The sequence below is a fragment of the Mya arenaria genome, chromosome 4 (assembly GCF_026914265.1).
Source record: "Mya arenaria isolate MELC-2E11 chromosome 4, ASM2691426v1".
Classification (NCBI taxonomy): Eukaryota; Metazoa; Mollusca; class Bivalvia; order Myida; family Myidae; genus Mya; species Mya arenaria.
The window spans coordinates 74,092,439-74,112,135 of NC_069125.1; the positions used below are offsets into that span (position 1 = coordinate 74,092,439).

General features: G+C 35.5%; 1 protein-coding gene across 2 annotated transcripts; it reads right to left on the reverse strand.

Annotated features, from left to right (window-relative positions):
* Positions 1–3,894: 3,894 nt before the first annotated feature.
* On the reverse strand, positions 3,895–18,821 carry LOC128230541 (E3 ubiquitin-protein ligase RNF34-like). 2 transcript variants are annotated; one of them, XM_052942895.1, is made up of 6 exons: positions 18,694–18,821; positions 14,736–14,894; positions 14,325–14,609; positions 13,901–14,053; positions 10,525–10,729; positions 3,895–9,249 (listed from the first exon to the last, which is right to left on the reverse strand). In XM_052942895.1, the coding sequence occupies exons 2-6, from the start codon at positions 14,883–14,885 to the stop codon at positions 9,062–9,064; spliced, it is 981 nt and encodes a 326-aa protein (XP_052798855.1). In that variant the 5' UTR covers positions 14,886–14,894; positions 18,694–18,821; the 3' UTR covers positions 3,895–9,061. The 2 variants fall into 2 exon arrangements, with proteins under 2 accessions (XP_052798855.1, XP_052798854.1); XM_052942894.1 differs by having other exon boundaries at positions 18,501–18,817.
* Positions 18,822–19,697: the final 876 nt, after the last annotated feature.

The following is a 19,697-nucleotide window of genomic DNA, read 5'->3' on the forward strand; positions in this document are numbered from 1 at the left end:
ATATCACTATATTGAATAAACCAGAGATTTATTTATATATTTAATTTTATTTTAACGGAACATTATAGAAAAATGATTTTAGGATGATTGTTTTTCCTTTTTAGTGAGTTTGAAAGATGTTTTTAAAAATGGCCTATTTCTGCGACACTAGCCTATTTCCCCGATTTTTTTATATTATATATACACTAGATGTATGGAGTTGAAACCAGGTGTATTCGTGTCAGGTTATATAAGAGGTGGTGTGAAATATGGCCTGTACTTTTACGTATAGCATCAGGTGAGGTTCTAAAGGCGTTTTGCGATTTTTTACTATAAAAAATGCACTTGTAAGCTCACTAATACTCATGTTACAACTTGCAATTATATATTATAGTGTCAACTCAATTTGGTCGTGCTGCCGTATGTCATTTTTGAAGAAATGTTTTGCATTTTCAATATCATAATGTCCCATTTGCCACATTTTAGTAGGCGGAGTCTCTCATATCTTCTGCAAAATCTGGGAGTACATTTTGTATGATGGTAATTGGTCCCAGGCAAAATGTTAAGAAATATGGATAAATCAGCTATCATTTTGTAAATCTTGAGTTGCTTTTTGAATAAGAAGCACCAGGAAGGGGTCGGTTGAACTATAGGTAATAGTTAGAACATGTGTTAAATTTTAACCATTAAGGGTGAAGCGAGTGAAGCGATTAAACTTTTCTTAGTCATAAAGATTTTATATCATATTTTCTGACTTAGATAATAAGGTTTACTTATGATGGCATGTCTGTTAAGATGTTGAACTGCATTTCATATTGATTGAGCGGGATCACTTAATGAAGGCCAGTGGGCGATCTCATTGACTAGAAATGTAGGTTATAATTTAAACAGCAAAAATGGATGGAGTTTTAGTGATTTAGTTGGTAATATTTACATGCCAATTTACCCTTAGTAATGACATGCACTCAATACTCCAGAGGCTGAGAGCTACGAGCTCCTCCCTTGGGGTATGATTCGTTGGACGATGTTACCCGAGCTAAGGGGACAAGCACAGAGCCTCGGCGCCCTCCATTTATTCAGGACTGGCCCCTCTTTAATACTTTTTTTTTCTCGGTTGTATAGCCTTTGAAATGTCAACATAACCACTGTTTTTGGTCTTAATTATCCCCCGCCTTGAAAAGGCGAGGGGATATATATATATATATATATATATATATATATATATATATATATATATATATATATATATATATAGTAATGGTAGGTGCGATTCCGTGCGTGTGTGCGTGCGTGTGTGCGTCCGTCCGTCCCACATTAATTTCTTTGCATCTCCTCTTACATTTCTCATGCGATTTCTACCAAACTTTCACAGATTGATGATCATAAAATGAAGCAGCGCATATTGTCGGGCTTTTGCGATTCAACCATTTTTGAAAGAGTTATAGCCCTTTGTTTATTTTACATTTAAAACTGGTTTCTTCGCAACTCCTCTTACGTTTTTCATGCGATTTCTACCAAACTTTCACAGATTGATGACTATATAGTGACGCAGCGCATATTGTCAGGCTTTCGCGATTCGGCCATTTTTGAAAGAGTAATTGCCCTTTTTTTACATTTAAACTTGGTTTCTTCGCAACTCCTCTTACGTTTTTCATGCAATTTCTACCAAACTTTCACAGATTGATGTCTATATAGTGACGCAGCGCATATAGTCAGGCTTTTGCAATTGACCTTTTTTGAAAGAGTTATTGCCCTTTCTTAATTTTACGCATTTCTTATGTTCCTTAGAAACTAACCTTACCATTGATTGGCTTTGGTTACAAAAAAATGCCCCCATGAGGCGGGGGATATAGCTGTCTGCGACCGCTCTTGTTATTCTTAGTTTGGCCGTTCAACTCTGACTGAAAGTCCCCCGCCATTTTGGCTTCTAATTAAATTCTTCTTTAACAGGGCACAGAAGATGCGGTTGGTACAGCAATGCACGGGGGATGGGGTGAATTCAAACCACAATAGAGCGAATGTGCGCGCGCAGACATTATAAACTTGACATTTACCAGATACCAATGTACTGATTTCTTTATCAGTAGGCGTCACGTGCTGGTCAGTTACAACCTGTTTAGTTTCAGGAATATAAATATTATGCTACCATTTATTAGTTTTTATCCATTTTTTTCATGACTTTCGGACTGCAAATCGATTTTTAAATCACCTTGTTATAGGTTTAAAAAAAATGATGACCGTGACCTTACTCTTTTATATAAACCTATCTCAAAATGTTATGCAGATTTCCTATCAAGTGGCCAACGGCCCGCTTCAATAAAGATCTTAGTCATAAAGTGAAATCATCTTCGTGCCATATTTTCTTTTTTTGACAATTATTAATGTGAATTTAACTTTACCATGTTTAACCAGATTTCCAATAAAAAAACCTGGTTTTTAGAATGGTGACGGTCTTTAAGCTAGCATTGATAGATAGTAACGAAAGTTGGTGTGAAGGTAGCGTATGTGGAGAGCTAGCTTGGGATTGCTCTTGAGTGGGGGTGGGGTCAAGGTCACGGTCACTGTTACTAAAATTTGTAAAATGGTTTCCGTTCAATAACTTAAGTAAGAAATGATGGATAGTGATGGAAGTGATGGAAGTTTGTAGGTCGCTTATGTAAAGAACTAGCATGGAGCATGGGATTTCTTTAACGGGGGTGCAAGGTCAGGTTCCTTTTACTAAAAATAGAAAAATGGCGGAAACATTTGCTTCCGCCCAATAACTTAAGCTATACTTGGTGGATAGTGATAAAAGTTGGTTTGTATGTAGTTATAAGAAGAGCTAGCGCTTGGGATTTCTGGGGGGGGGGGGGGGGGGGGCAAGGCCACTATTACTAAAAATAGAAAAAGGTTTCCGCCCAATAACTTTAGTAAGAATTAATGGATTTAGTGATGAAAGTTGGTATCACTGTTACTAAAAATAGAAAAATCGTTCCTGTCCAACAACTTGTTAGAAGTGATGGATAGTGATAAAAGTTTCTGTGAAGGTAGGTTATGTGAGGATTGAGCTGGTTGGGATTGTTTTTTGGTGGGGTCAAGGTTTACTTGAATTAAAAATAGAAAAGTGGTTTCGCCAACTTACTTAAGGCTGCTTCTTTTTCCAAACTCATACAAGAAATTTATTGGCTATAATTTCTGATTGCCCATATTAAAAACCTGGCAGCGTTTCTATTTCAAACTGAAAACAAAGTCAATGTAATGAGGGGAATCAAATTGTGGTCATCTTACATCTATCTATCTATTTTCCCTACAGTTTTAAGATTGTACACGTTACGACTAAGATCCTTTGTTGAAACAGGGTCCTAAAGTTAACTATTATTTACCTTATCCCATACAAACTAGAAAAAAATGTAGTAAATGTTATCATGGAGTGTTTGGCCCAAAAATGGAATAGTCATGTGACAGGAATCTATTTTTACATCACGCTATAATATACTTTTTGAGCGCAGGTTGTTGTGAGAATCATCAGTATAAAAATTGGGACCTACTTGCCAGTTCAAGAACTTTCGTGTTACAGCTAGAGTTCATAGCTTATAACGAAATGACCACAAGAATTTAGAGTTGATCTTCTGTTCAAGGACAAAGCACCAATAGATTTATGATTTTAAAAATTTGAATGCATTGTATGGATTTTTTTTGCATCCAAATATTAAACAGGTCTATCAATGATCCTTGAACCTTTTCCTGTCAATGTGTCATCCCAAATATGTGACATCATCTTATCAATAGACAAGCTTTACTCAGGGTACATGTGGGCAATTTAATTGAGTCTTTTTAGTCTAATTTAGAAGATGACTGCAAAAATGTAGAAACATTGTGTTGTATAGGGCAATATGTTGTTCACCTGGTAAGTCAAATTGAAACATTGATACCCCATATAATTTCATTTTTTATTTTCACAATAAAAATAACTTCAACAAACTTTCACAAAATAAATCTTTTTGCATGTAAAACACAAACAAATAATCAGCTGAGTTAAGTATGGGTTTTGGTCATGTTTGAGCTCAATGTTGTGTGCATGTAGCATTCATACATCACCATCAAAACATGATGAATGTTCACATAGCACATTTCAAATCAAGTTTTTTTTAATGATCTCCAAAGAAATCATCCATATAATCAGGGGGCATTTCAGAAAGGGTCTTAAGTTGTGACCTCAATAATCTGAAATCTGTATAAACTTCACAAATAGCAACACACTCTAAAAAAAAATATTTCCTCAACTTTGTGTTCATTTTCAATACTGGTTAAGTTAATTCACATATATTTCCGCAATATAACAAAAATATGATAGAATCGCTTTTTTTCAATTTACAACTAAAATCAACTCAACTAAGATCTTAATCGAACCGGCCCCCAGGTGCGTGATCCTGAAAACAGACCATATCTATTGTTACATTTATATCAAAAAGATAAAAAGTGAAAAATACACAGTATATTTTTCTTAACTTTCCATTGAATAACTTTCAATTTCATTCTTTGATGCTTACAAGTTTATACTTATGTTTTGTCAACTACTGTACACAGGGGAAACACTATGACCACCCAACATACTCTATGAGATAAACATGTCAATGATAGGGACATAAATTTTTGTCTCAACACTTAAAAGTGACCAGTGACGCCAACTTCATTTCAAAGTCTTTTCAGCTGAAGGGTTATGGAACAGACACGAATGATGCCAATCCAGTCCCGAATAGTGACCTTGAAGTAACAAACATGGCATAAACATGCTTTGTCCGTATGGTGTTGACATCTTTATGTGTTTTAAAAATTTGTGCCAAGTTTATTTAAGATCTGTGGCTATCTTCAGCTTTGTGTGGCAATTTTAAACTTTGTATGGAGATCTTCAGCTTTGTGTGGCGATCTTCAGCTTTGTTTGGCAATCTTCAGCTTTGTGTGACGATCTTCAACTGTGTGTCATTTATAAATCTTTTCAGCAGTAAGAGAATAATAGTTCAGGTACAAAAGTAATAGCTAACATATATGTTATCTTACAACACATGTCATCTTCATGTTGGGAATTCAACTCGAGTATTCAGGAGTTGTATCTATCATTTATACATACAAATTATTACATACATGATGGATGGGTTCTGTCTTTTAAAAATAAAATCGATGAGCAAATCACTTGATTTGCAATATTGTTTAATTACTCAGCAGATATACTGATAATTTGAAAAGCTAGTCTTATCAACAACCTTACAATAATTAGTAATGTGAGATTGCTTAATATCGGTTAGATCTTTTCCATTTTTGAAAAGAGGCTTACGTAACACTTATTTTAAATCCAATCATTTTATCAAATTCAATCAGTCATAGATTTATTTAATACGCATGTAGAACCTTGATTGTTATTCATTAAACTGTCTGACACAAAATAATTAATCAAGTACAATTTGTTTATCTTAAGTTTATATGGTCATTGATGAGAAAGTCCTTATGATTACTTGTATATAAAGTTTACATATTCTTGCCATCTATAAGATAGAACAAAATTCCATGTGCCAAGCACATTGTGAACGGCAATCAAAACAACAAAAATAAAAACATGACAAAAGATGAAATAAAAGTACCTTAACACCACTGACAGCACAATATATTGGATTGCCTTTTGTAACCATAACATTGTCAGGATTGTATCTCCTCTTTCTATTGAGATACTCCATCCAATATCACAATGTCCTGTAAGACATTAACATCCATATTATATTGTTGATAGCATTTAAAAAATAAGAGGGCCTTGATGGCTGGCCTTGATGGCCCTGAATTGCTCACCAGAGATATGTGAAGAAAACCACATGCCTGGGTAGTACGCCCAATTGACATGTAGTGATTTACAGGTGTTGTCTTTGTGTTCATGAATCAGTCTATAAAGGATTGCTAGTGACTTATATTATAATGCAACCAGTACAATCATTGCAAAAGATTGACAGCGGTCTGACATAAATTAGTCGTGAGAGGCGAATGATTTTTGTAATATCTCTTAAATTATATTTCTATGATGAGTGTAACCAGTCTGAAATTGAATTGAATTTCTGATATTGCATAATTTACCGATAATGTTCTTAATAATGAACTACACAATGCAGCAAGGTTTGCTTCACATGCTTGTATTGAACAGGTGGTTAACTTTAAGATTTTAACAATATGGATTGACAAAGGTTATTTCAGATAGATTTTTTTTTAATGTAAATGACAATCAAGACCACTTGTTGTACTTTTGTAGATTGATACCCACGGAAGCCTTCTGTAAATTCATAATCCAGAGGAGATGTTTATTATAGCAAAACTGGAAGTCGGCCATTTTGTTGTCAATGGTATCTTGCAACGTCTTCTTTTATTTTGGTAGAATTTAACCCTAGGAAGCTTCCTGTGAAGTTTCATTGGCCTGATGGTTTTGGGGAAGATTGTTTCAAGCAATTGTTGATGGTGAATGTACAGACTCCTGACAAAGACTGATCCTAATAGCTCACCTTGAGTACTTCATGCTCAAGTGAGCTAAATAAACAACACTTTATGTGTGCAGAAAAGTAAGTCGCAAAGGACAAAAAACACAACTGCAATTTTTGGCTCTGCATCAATATAAAATTGGCTATTTCTCCTTAGACTTCAATTATATAGGGTAAGCAATATCATTTAAAGCAAAATTTGATTGAAGAATTGTTGATATTTAACTCATATACTCTAAATCACCAACCCAAAACGCTTTCCAGTGATAGCATCAATACATAAAGGCATCAAAATTTAACATCACTGTTTATAAAAACAAAGCTCAATGCAATTCAAATGATGAATGAAATATCTTAATCAGTTTATTTTACCAAATCATCATGTTTGTATGAACTTAAAGAACAAAACAAAAAGCACAATAATAGCAGGTCATTGCATGGTGTGCTGTACACTATGCAGATATTCATTCAGAGGCGTACAGCCTGGATGCAATGGAATACCAATTCCAACTGGATAACTTGTATTGTACTGAATAATTACTACATATAGCTTTGGAAATAAACAATGTTAAGCACAAGTTTTCATTTTTAAATTCATAGATTTAAAATGCGCTGAAAAGCAATGAAAAATAATGGAACTGTTTTGCCAAGAGTTAATAGACTATACCTGAATGATGAGTACAATGTTGCACATGTAATATAGATATGTACTGTAGTATGGGAACTTACATGAGTGATTGAGGAACTTTTGGTTGGAAATCAATGTTTATGCATATGCATTTGATTTCTACATGTATGTGCAGGGCATACACCATAAGTATCCATTTTTCGAGAAATTTCACAATGCTCAACCAGAGGATTTTACCTAGTGATTGTTTACTCTTTTGATTTGAATTTGATTATAAATACAAATAAGAGCCTAGAGGGCCCTGAAGGCCCTGAATCGCTCACCTGTTCCAATAAAGATCATCAACAATAACATTCTGATCAAGTTCCATGAACATATGGTCGTAAATGTGGCCTCTAGAGTGTTAAAATACTTTTCCTATTATTTGACCTGGTGACCTAGTTTTTGACCGCACATGACCCATATTCAAACTTGGCCTAGAGCTAATCAATATAAACATTCTGACTAAGTTTCAAACAGTCATAAACGTGACCTCTAGAGTGCTTACAAGCTTTTCCTATGATTTGACCTAATGACCTAGATTTTGACCACACATGACCCAGATTTAAACTTGACTTAGAGATTATTAATATAAACATTCTGACCAACTGCCATTAAGATACAGTTATAAATGTGACCTCTGGGGTGTTAACCAGCTTTTTCTTAATTTTGACCTGGTGACCAAGTTTTTGACTGCACATGACCCAGATTCGAACTTGGCCTAGAGATAATCAATATAAACATTCTGACCAAGATTCCCGATAATACAGTCATAAATGTGACCTCTAGAGTGCTAACAAGCTTTTCCAATGATTTGACCTTATGACCTAGTTTTGAACCGCATATGACCCAGTTTTTAACTTGACTTTGAGATAATTAATGTTAACATTCTGACCAACTTTCATGAAGAAACCTTTATAAATGTGACCTCTAGAGTGTTAACAAGCTTTTCCTTTAATTTGACCTAGTGACCTAGTTTTTGACCACACATGACCCAGATTCGAACTTGGCCTAGAGCTAATTAATAGAAACATTCTGACTAAGTTTCATGAACATACAGTCATAAATGTGACCTCTAGAGTGCTAACAAGCTTTTCCTATGATTTGACCTGGTGACCTAGGTTTTGACAGCACATGACCCAGATTTAAACTTGACTTTAAGATTATTAATGTAAACATTCTGACCAACTTTCATGAAAATACAGTCATAAATGAGACCTCTAGAGTGTTAATAAGATTTTCCTTCAATTTGACCTGGTGACCTAATTTTTGACTGCACATGACCCAGAATCGAATTTGACCTAGAGAGTATTAATATTAACATTCTGATCAAGTTTCCTGAAGATACAGTCATAAATGTGACCTCTATAGTGTTAACAAGCTTTTCCTTTAATTTGACCTGGTGACCTTGTTTTTAACCCCAGATGACCCAATATCGAACTCATCCAAGATTTTATTCAGGGGAACATTCTGACCAAGTTTCATTAAGATAGTGCCCAAATTGTGACCTCTAGAGTGTTAACAGTCAAATTATTGACGACGGGCAACGACGACGGACACAGGGTGATCACAATAGCTCACCTTGAGCACTTCGTTCTCAGGTGATCTAAAAAATGCTAACATGATGTACAAGTGAAAAAAGAACATGATTGTAAATGTTTTGATTTGGTGTACATGGTTGAAGCATGACCACAAGGTATGTACATGTATACAATTTGTGTTTTTGTTTGACTTTTTGTTTGAAATGCAGCCCAATACTTGGTCAATACGTTGTACTGATTTGTTACAAAAATGACATAATTTTATAAAAAGATAACATGAGCTATCATACTCCAATATCATCCAGAACAAAGATGCTTGAAAGCACAGTTATGTAAGTATACTTGCTAATACTGTACACACTACACAGCATTTGAGCTTCTCTTCAAGCCCTGAATGTGTGGACGGCCCTAACAACAAACTGCCTGCAGATGGGGCACTCGGAGAGCTGCTTGCCACATTTAGTGCAAGAGACCATGTGACCACACTCCAATAACACACAGTCGATAGCTGCATCCATGCAGATCTTACAGATTTCATACTCATTGTCCACGCCACCTCTCTCACCATCAGCTGAAAACAGTTGTGCACTTCTATATGTAATCATGAATAAAAATGTACGTCCAGTAAGGAATTATATTCGATCTTTTTAAACTGCATGATTCATATGAAGGTATACACTTCTGTATGTACAGATGAATTAATAAGACATGACAGAGGGCTTACGTTTTTACATTATTTATGTTTTCACATTTTTATTGGGAGTGCAGAACCTGCTTTTAATTGACTGTTTTTGTTTTATTTTGAAAACCTGGTAAAGTTCAAAGCATACATAACTAGGCTAACAACATTTGATTAAAACAATTTCCTAACCTTGAAAAACATAGCATTTAAAAGTATTTTAAGAACCAACATTGTACATGAAAATATAAATGCTATTCTAATCAGGGTTGTCAATAAGTTTTTGTTGAACCGACTGAAACAGAAAAGGAGGCGGCCAGCTAGGGGGGGTCCGTGGGCATGCCCCCCCCCCAAATTTTAAAATTCAGCGCCTCATTTCCTGCATTCTGGGGCATTTTGGGAGTATTTCAAACCATTTACTTCATAGATACGCAATTTTACTTATCTATCCATAGCTTCATAGATACAGAGATCCACACTTTATCGATAGCTTCATAGATACGTAATTCTACGTACTTGTAATGTAGGGTCATTTATTTTCATATCTGTTGCTTGTTTATTTGCTATAAATTCATTTTCATGAAGTATAAACATCAATGAATACAAAGCACTCAAAAAAACAACACTAAGTAACTATTTTAAGAATTTTGGAAAAATGCGAAATAAGGTCATTGGTATCAAAGCTGCGTAATACGTTGACAGCGCAGGTTTGTAGGCATTCCTGTCTCGTTTTCCTCGTGGAAATTTACACAATGCTGCAAGTTATAATGCGCCTAACGTCACAGGTCATGGTGTCAAAATGTTGGCAATGTTGGATAAACAAAAAATCGTCTACTGCGTCTACAAATACGCCGAATCGTAAGATAATGATTGAGATTATCGGAAATTTTTAAACCAGTCAAGGCGATGCTCTAAATAGCGAAAAGAGATGTTATAGGCGAAAAGGGCCGATTTTAGCGGTAAGGAACATTTATTACCAAAAAAACTCGCGATCATTTTTTTTTTTTCCAAATTTGAACTGGCCCAAACTCCATTTGAACCATCCATTTCGGTCGGTGGCCGGTTCTTATTGACAACCCAGACCAATGATAAATGAATATGACAAGGTCTCAATAACATACCCTTATGTGCATTAACAGATATAGACAAACATGTACTAGCTCATACCTTTCTTTTTGTTGACCTGATTCTCATTCCAAAGGCGTTTTACTCGTTGTAATAGTTCTGAGCGTTCTCGACAGCCCTTAAAGTCTACAAAGTTATTAACTAGAAGCCGTTTCAAGGCCCTGTTATTTAGACTGTCAATTTCCTCCTCTGACTGTATCTGATCTAACTTTATATTAGGATTGTCATCTATGATGTTGTCTTTGCTCTGAAATAAATAAGACAACACAATTTATTTGTTTCTTTGTAATTCTTTGCATTATATGCAAGATAGTGTTGATATACTTGATTGGGTTGGGAGCCCTTGTATAAAACTTCACTGCCATACATGATGTATTTGCTGAGATATTGACTTTAATATGGTTAACGATACATGCAAAACCTTAACCAGAATTTCTATGTCAAATAATATAAATAAATGGCCATCCATGTAATTTGCATTTTATGCAAAATAGAGTAATCAAACGTGGTTATTTAAGTAGGTTGAATGACTGAGGACAATTGTATAAAGTCTCAATGCACTTTAACAAGTAGTTGGTGAAATAAAAAACTATGTGTGCTAACATGCAAAACCTTAACCAGAATTTCTTAGTGAAAAAATCCTACCAATAAATCAAAGTTGTTTCAGTCACCCCAGCCCATGTGATAGTGAGCTAATGGCATTTACAGTAAACTTTATCCATCAAAATGCAACAGTATTAGCCGTAAACCTACCAGATCACCCATGTCTACTTTTGACGTATTGCCCTCTATCCACATACTGAGTTTCATGAACCAGCTTTGATACTTTTTGATTTATCACAAGACCAAATTGGCTATATTTTTAATGTCAAGGGCAATAACTCTGCATTACCTTGTCTGACGAAAAAAATAAACTAACGTGCATAATTTCCATCTTGCCCTCTTTCCACATACTAAGTTTCATTAACTAGCTTGGATACCTTTTAAGTTTTCCCAGGACCGAGTTTTTTTTTCAGCCAACAGCTATATTTTTAATAAGTGAAGGGCCGTCACTCTGCATAACTTAGTCTGACGAAAATAATAAACTAACGTGCATAATCTCCATATATTGTCTTCTTTCCGCATACTTAGTTTCATTAACCTAGCTTGGATACTTTTTTAGTTTTCCCAGGACCGAGATTTTTTTCCCGTCAACAGCTATATTTTTAATCAGTCAAGGGCCATAACTCTGCATAACTTTGTCTGACCAAATAAAATACACTAACATGCATAATTTCCATTTTACCCTCCATCCACATACTGTGTTTCATGAACCTAGATTTGATACTTTTTGAGTTGTCACAGGACCAAATTGGCTATTTTTTTTAATATGTAAAGGACCATTACTCTGCATAACTTTGTCTGACGAAAAAATAAACTAGCGTGCATAATCTCCATGTTGCCCTCTTTCCACATACTAAGTTTCATTAACCTAGCTTTGATACTTTTCAAGTTATCGCTGAACCAAAAATTTTGTGGACGGACGGTCGGATGAAAAGATGGACATAAGGTAAACCTCAATTCCCCTCCGGTGAAACCGGTAGGGGACTTATAATAAAGACTCATCATTGCATTATTTTCAAATTACAATACTGTCGTCTAACTTACTTAAGTAAGTAGGCTTGGTAGTTGGGAGCACATGTCTAAAGTTTCAATGAAATACATGATGTATTTGCTGAGATAATGACTTGAAGGTGCTCACATGTATGCAAAACATTAACCAAGGTGTGACATCCATGTCGATGCTAGAATGAGTAGCATAGCTCTTCATAATCTTCAAACAGTCAACTACTAAAAATGTTAGTATCACTCAAAAAACAACAACAACGGCTTTGTACCATTAAATGCACGATATTGTGATGATAATTGTTTGCTTTAACGATATATCAATTTATATATCAATTTCATTGATGAAAGAGTGAGCACCAGAAAATGTGAGGTTTCAGTGTTCATGCAATTAAATAAAATTGATATCTCACCAAAACAATCATTTTATTTATTTAATGCTTAAAACTTATTCAAAATGATGTTTACTGGTATAAAATTGCAAAAGTACACTTAATTAAACATTAAAAAGTAAACAAGAATGGCGATGTGACAAAACCGGGTTTGTAATGATTGGCAGAAAAAATTCAGTTTCAACTACTTTCTTCTATTTTTTGTAACAGTTACCTTGATCCTAGGGGCCCCGAGACAATCCCATGGAAGTCCTCCATAAACTCTTCCTACATATTAAGTTTATGTCAACCATAACTAAAGTTATCTAGTACCAAACAGTAATCTATTTTTAGTAACAGTGACCTTGACTCTTGGGGGCCCAAATGAATGAAAGTTCTCCATAAACTTGTCCTGTAAACCAAGTTTGGTCACACTATGTCAACCTTCACTTAAGTTATTCAGTAGCCATATTTCTATTTTTAGCAACAGTGACCTTGACCTAGTCGAGGCCCAAAACACAATCTTATCAAAGGTCTCTATAAATTTTTCATATATACCAAGTTTGGTCACTATGTATGTCAAACCTACTAACGATACTGAGGTGACTTTGACGCTGCCCTCCCACCAGCCTGCCCAAACAATGACGCAAGTCATTCTAATAATTTGTTTTCCCCTTTTGAAAACCTGGTTAAAAATATAAAAATGTGCCTGTCAAAAAACAAAGTCAATCAAGGGCCATAATTTGTATTAAGGGTTAAAATGGAGTTATGTAACCTTATTGTAAGATGGTTGTCATTAATTGTGCAAAGCATTAAGTCAAATGAATGAAGTGTATAGAAGTTTTTTTTATTAAAATCCCATCTTGTCCTTAAACTTTAACCTGCCCTAAAACTTAAACCTATGTTCCTTATTTGATGAGGGGCCATAAATTTTATAAAGGATGATATTGAGTTATCTAACCTCATTATGTGATGGCCCTGAACAACTGTGTGAAGTATTAAGTGAATTGAATGAAGGGTATTGGAGTTATAAGTGAAAATCCCAACTTGCTCTAAAACTTTAATCTGCCCTTAACTTTAACCAATGTTCCTACGTCAATCAGGGGCCATAGCTTGTATTAAGGATAATATTGAGTTATCTAATCTCAATATGTGATGGCCCTGAACATCTGTGTGAGGTATTAAGTGAATTGAATGAAGTTATAAGTGAAAATCCCAACTTGACCTAAAACTTTAACCAAACTCCTACGTTGACACCGATGCAGGGGCAATCTGTATAGCCCTCCTTATTCTTCGAATAGTCAAGCTTAAAACGTAATTTCATTGTATCAAATCGTTAGAAACCGATTATATCTAGCTGATTAAATTCATAAACTACCGAAACGCATTAAAAAGACCATTATCTTTTACAGTAGATGGGCAAAGTGTATGTATAGCCTGACCTGTGTGGTTGGTGTATTTACTGCAGATGCTGGTTCTGGTTGGTGGGTGGGTCTCGGAGTTTCAGTGTCGACCGAAGTTCCATCCCCAACTTCAGAGCTGGAGGTCTCTGGGAAAGATGTCGAACGGGGCAACGTTCCCCCATCTACATCAGGCTGCAGGAGAGTTCAATAAGATCTATGACACACAATATAAGCAAGTGGTACCTTATTTTTGCCTAATGAAAAAAATCAGTATAAAAGCTATATGGTAAAACCAGCAGATCTTCAAGAACAAAAGATGATATTGATTCTCAGTTTATTGCCTCAATACATGTACCCGGTACATGAATGCATTCAATAAAGATACACAATGAATTCCATATTTGTGGATATCTAAATAAGTTGAACTCTTAAACAGATAAAAAGTTAAAGCCATGGCCCTTACCACTGTGTTTCTGGAAGTGTTGTTTTCATCACTTTGATATCCATCCGATGTATTCCCAAAGTATGAAAAAATTAAGTCAATGAGATCTGACTTTTCTTTACATTTTGATGTATTTACACTTTGTTTTGTCAGCAAACATTTCAAGTCTTTGACTTTCCACTGTAATAGTTGAGAGCGGGTAAAATGTCCACAAAGCAGAATGTTGCATTTTTTGCACTGGTGCTCATGTCCATGTTGTAAAGAACAGTTGTTACAGAATGTCCGACCACAATCCTTACATACCATCTGAAACCAGCAAATAAAAAATATCAATGTAGGTGACAGATAAAACAGTTAAGACACTTAAAACATGAACTATAAAAACAAAGTAACTGTAGAGCATATTTCAATTGGAAGATTTATTAGAGCAACCTTTTTGACAATTTGTGGTAGAACTGCATCACATCCCTGGCACTGCCCCCCTGCAGAACTGGTTGCCATGTGTTGGTTAGCCCGGCCTGGGTTTATGTGGAAACGGGTCTGTGTGCCATCCTGCTCCAGCTTCACAACACCTGCTCCCATTTGACCCTCCTGTAATTTCAGTAAAATGAATCCCATCTGAACTTAAACTCATTTGACCAACACAACATGAACTACATGAAAAAACAACAACAGATACTCTAGTCTTGAACATATTGATCATTTTTATTAATGATTTTTGCATAAATTTTTGATAATCATGTCCAAATGCCCAAAGTCGCAGGAAGTGATTCAACTGACGATAAGTCTATCATTGGAGATAATAAACCTGTATTTTCCCCTAAGGCTATACAGAAAGGAAAGAATAAATTGAAATTATAACTGACATGCACGCTTTGTCATAGAGTAAAACGGACAAATATTGTAAATGAATCCTGGTCAGGTATAGCCATTGGGCAAACAATGCAGTGTCTACATGACCCCAAAGCGTGGCTTTAACAATGAAGGTTAAAACATGCCCCGGTAAACCTCTTCTCCTCATGTGGCGGATGTTTATGTCAAGTTATTTCAAATCTTATTGATCAAATCAATGGTCGAAGAGTTACAATGCAGACATGGTGAATTCACTCCAAAGTGAATGTTAAAATATGGCTATAATTATTTAATTTATGCCAATAAACATGGCTATCATTGGTTTGGTCAAGATTGGATAAGAAATTATTGAGAAGTGGTCTCAAATGGGTATCAAAGGGTTTTAATACATATTAATCGGGCAACATACTGAACGCCTCTAGCCCGTACTCCGCAGTGATTCTATAATATGTATTGTACCATTTTGTAAATGGGATTATAAAAACATGAAAAATATGTATTTCTTTAAAATGTTTCAAAGGGCCATAACTCTTAAATATTGAAGTTGGAGCCCACACCAGACGCACTTTTCCTCCCAGGTTTCTCACTATTTGTGCGCTGACGGTGTCGGTATTAATTGTCACCCTGGTAGTCTAAAATAATAGACATGTTATACGGGATTCTTCCAATCCCTTAAGTCTAAACGGGTTTGTTAAAAAACCGGGGAGTTTGATAAAAATATTGAAATTGTATTTAGTGAAGTATTTTATGTTTGAAATGGATAATAAAGGTTTATATTCATATTTTACCATGTAAGTGCAAAGCTATTTTACACAAAACAAGCATTAAATGCATTAAAACACATGATTTACCTTTCCAATAAAACGAAACTTGACTGACACAGACAACAATTATGCCAAGCGGTACAACTCGACCCAATCGTAATAACTCAGCCACATCTGAACAAGATTCGAGATAGACCTCGTAAATATAATCGTAACAACTCTGCCGTGGCCGAAGCATTCTGATTGTTGTAAAACTGTGAACTGTAGCCTTGCAGGTGCCCTTCATGTATGTATCGTTATGTTTTGACAGAATGAAATGAAGAAAACCCATCAAACTCATAATTATTTGGTGGATATTTATTTTTTTGTGTACAGAACTAATATAAAATAACATTATCTGCAGGGTTCCCCCTTGGCTCTAAAAAGTTGTCGCCACACTTTTCGGGGGGGTGGGGGGGCTGCGAAAGGCCCCCTTACGGGTCCAGGGCAGCGCCCTTAAAGCTCATGGGGTTTAAGCATTTTGAGAGCCTTAAATTGCATTTAATTAGCACATTGTCGTGCAGAACATAATATAATATTGTTGTACATGAAGCACAAGATATTAGCAAATTGTTATTCTATTGACAAAATATATGGACAATTATAAATAAAAAAATAGTGGAAATATTGCCAAAAATGCGACATATACATCAATATGTTGATTTCAGTCTAATGCCTGCATACAATAGTGTCATGGAATTAAAGAATACAATTATGAAATTATGGGATAAATTTAAAATAAATGGAAACTCAAAGAAATATACATTGTCAAACTAAGGCCATCCTGTTCAATAAAATAGTGTCTACTATTTACTCAAGCCAACTTATTGAAAGCCTTATCAAATGGGATGTAGTTCTATTTATTTGTAAGCATACCCAATGACTTCTGTTAATCTTTTTGACACTTTTTAACCCCCTAAAATTATAGCAATAGCATTTATAGCAATTACAAATTGTGACAAAATCGAAAGCAAATCTATTTTTAGTGCGTAAACGTCATTACGAAATTTGCATATCTTGTGTCTTTCCGACAACCTAAAATTCTATGATTTTTAAAACTAACACGTTTATTACGCAACAACAAAGCTGTTGAGCTAAATCTTAAAATTGTTTGCTAATAAGAGACATACTAGTTAAAGGATGTCATTGTTAATCCGTGAAAGCAATAATATTCCGCAATAATTAGCGAGGTGTTGATTGGACCGTGACTGCTTGCCCTAATTATCGGATTTGTTGTCACACCAGCAGATGCGCTTGATTTATGACAGAGACAGAATTGATTATCATGCAAGCCGCATGGGCACTGCTTACATCATTTTAAGAAAATAACTATTTTCAAAAAAATCGTTGTTTCCATAAATTCGCCAAATTTGAAAAGTTGTCGCCATTTTGCGATTTTGTCGCAAATGGCGACAATGGCGATCATCAGCGGGAACCCTGTATCTGGTAACATTTCTTGTTTTTATGATATTTCAAAGACGCAATTTGCTTTAACCCTTTAGCACATAGACAAGTGGCCAGATTACACCTCCCAGTCAATAGCCAACTTACTGATAAGCAGTCCTTATCTGTATAGGTACTTTTCAGGATATTTGAAAATGAGAAAATGAATACAGCAGTATGACCTTAAAATCAATGTTACTCCAAATAATTGTGTCCAAATCTTTTTTATGTGAATACATTTTTTATAGATAATTAAATTATCTAATAAATGGTGTCAATGATGAAATATTAAATTATTTTATTGCATCTGTGAAAATATTTCCAAGATGGAATTGTAACATTTCTTTAAAATGTCATAATGCATTAAATTAAAGGGTAATAAAATGCTGGGATCGATCTAAATTTTATTACCCCTATCATAAAAAAGACCCATCTGGATTAAAAAGCTGACAATTTATGTTCTTGTGTATAATACACAGAAATATGTCAGAAATATCCGGTGTCATCCAGCTGAGAGATCCAGTCCTGGGTGTCTGTTTAACTTTATTACCCTCTCATAAAATTGTTTACAAAAAAAGCCGATAAATAATTTTCCGGTATGAATAAAAAGATCTAGATCAAACAAAACGCTTGCACATGACCTATTTTACGGCGAAATATGCGGGCCATGCGTTTATATCCAGTAATGGATACGGTCGGCCAGATGCGTATACATCTGCTAATGAGCTATGTCGGCCTATCTCGTATACATGCGCTAAAGGGTTAACCCGGAATCCCGTTCGGAATAACTACCCACTTTTGGTACAAAACAATTTGTACGTGAAGGATTTGCCATATCAAAAATCGAAAAGAAAAATCCATCAACGTACAATTATTTGGACTATCACCGACATTACACTCTCACTCACAACAATATTTTGCATATGAATTTGAACTGAATATGTATATATTTTTATGGAAATATTGACGTTGGGACCATTTTTTTCAAAGCAGTACGTGTATATATACCGCTACTTTTTGGAGTAAATGTCCGGCCCAATGTTCGATATAGACTATAGTATCGGGTAATGGTATCCAACCCTAGTTGCAAAATATTTACCTTTGGTATATTCAGACAGTCTTTGTCTTTTCTGTATAGTGGTTTTCTTCCTCGACTGCTTTTACTCTGTGCTTTTCCCATGGAATTCTCTCAAGAAATTCCAAGAACTTTTAAGAAGTGGAATGATTTGTCAATATTTAAATCAAGAACCAGTTTGTTAGAAAAACATTTCAAAATTAAATCATAGATATACCTTTTGTATGATATGTTTAATTAAGAAAGCCCTCAATGTAAGTTAGACCCCACTGAAATATAAATCGCTAATAACACGAACGACTTTCCGTTTCTAACTACGCCATTTTTCACTTCCGTGTTGATAAAACCTCCACCGTATTGTATACAGTGGGTCGTCGAATTACCGAAAAAAAACGGAAAACACACAATATTTAGGCATAGGGCATAGTCACCCGGGCAGCGTTTCTGCGGCTTTGATGGGGTTCCTACTCTAGGTCTGACAACATCACTACTGGTTCGTGACAAAACGAGCTGCCCTATATTGAACCATATGAAGTTGATTAATGAGGCATTCTGAATGTGGGGACCAGACGGGTGACGCATACTCTAAGGTTGGACGTACATATGCGCGGTATGCGTTTACCTTTGCTTTGGGTGGACATAACGCGATGTTTTTTTTTCTGATAAAGGACATTGTATTTGGCTGAATTTGTTGTTGATAGAGTTTTTTCATGGATCGTATGCTGTGTTTGAATTATGTTGCGTATAGTAATGACGTAGATGTCTTCACACTTTCCGGTTGGAACGACATCTTCCAGTCACGCTCCCAAGCTTAAAGGCTGCCAATATGCTCTTGTAGTTGAGTCGGATAGTTGACTTCACTCGGTTGGGCATATGATTAACGTATGCGAGGAAAAGGAGCGGACCCAGGACGCTGCCCTGGGAACACCCTAGTCGTAACTGGGGATGAGGCCGCTGAAGAGCCGTCCAGGACGACACGCTGAGTACGGCCGGGGTATCGGGTAACTAATAAGCCATGCAGTTATGTGTTGGGCCACGGACACCGTATTGGCCGAGCTTCTGTAGTAGTCGTTGATTTAGTACTCTATCGAAGGTTTTTCTAAAGAAAATGTGACATAACGTTATTGAAGACGATGCGTTAAAGGACTTTGCAAGCTATAGAAGTGAGGGAAATTGGACATTAGTTGGATGGTGTTGAGCGAATTCCCATCTTCAATAGTG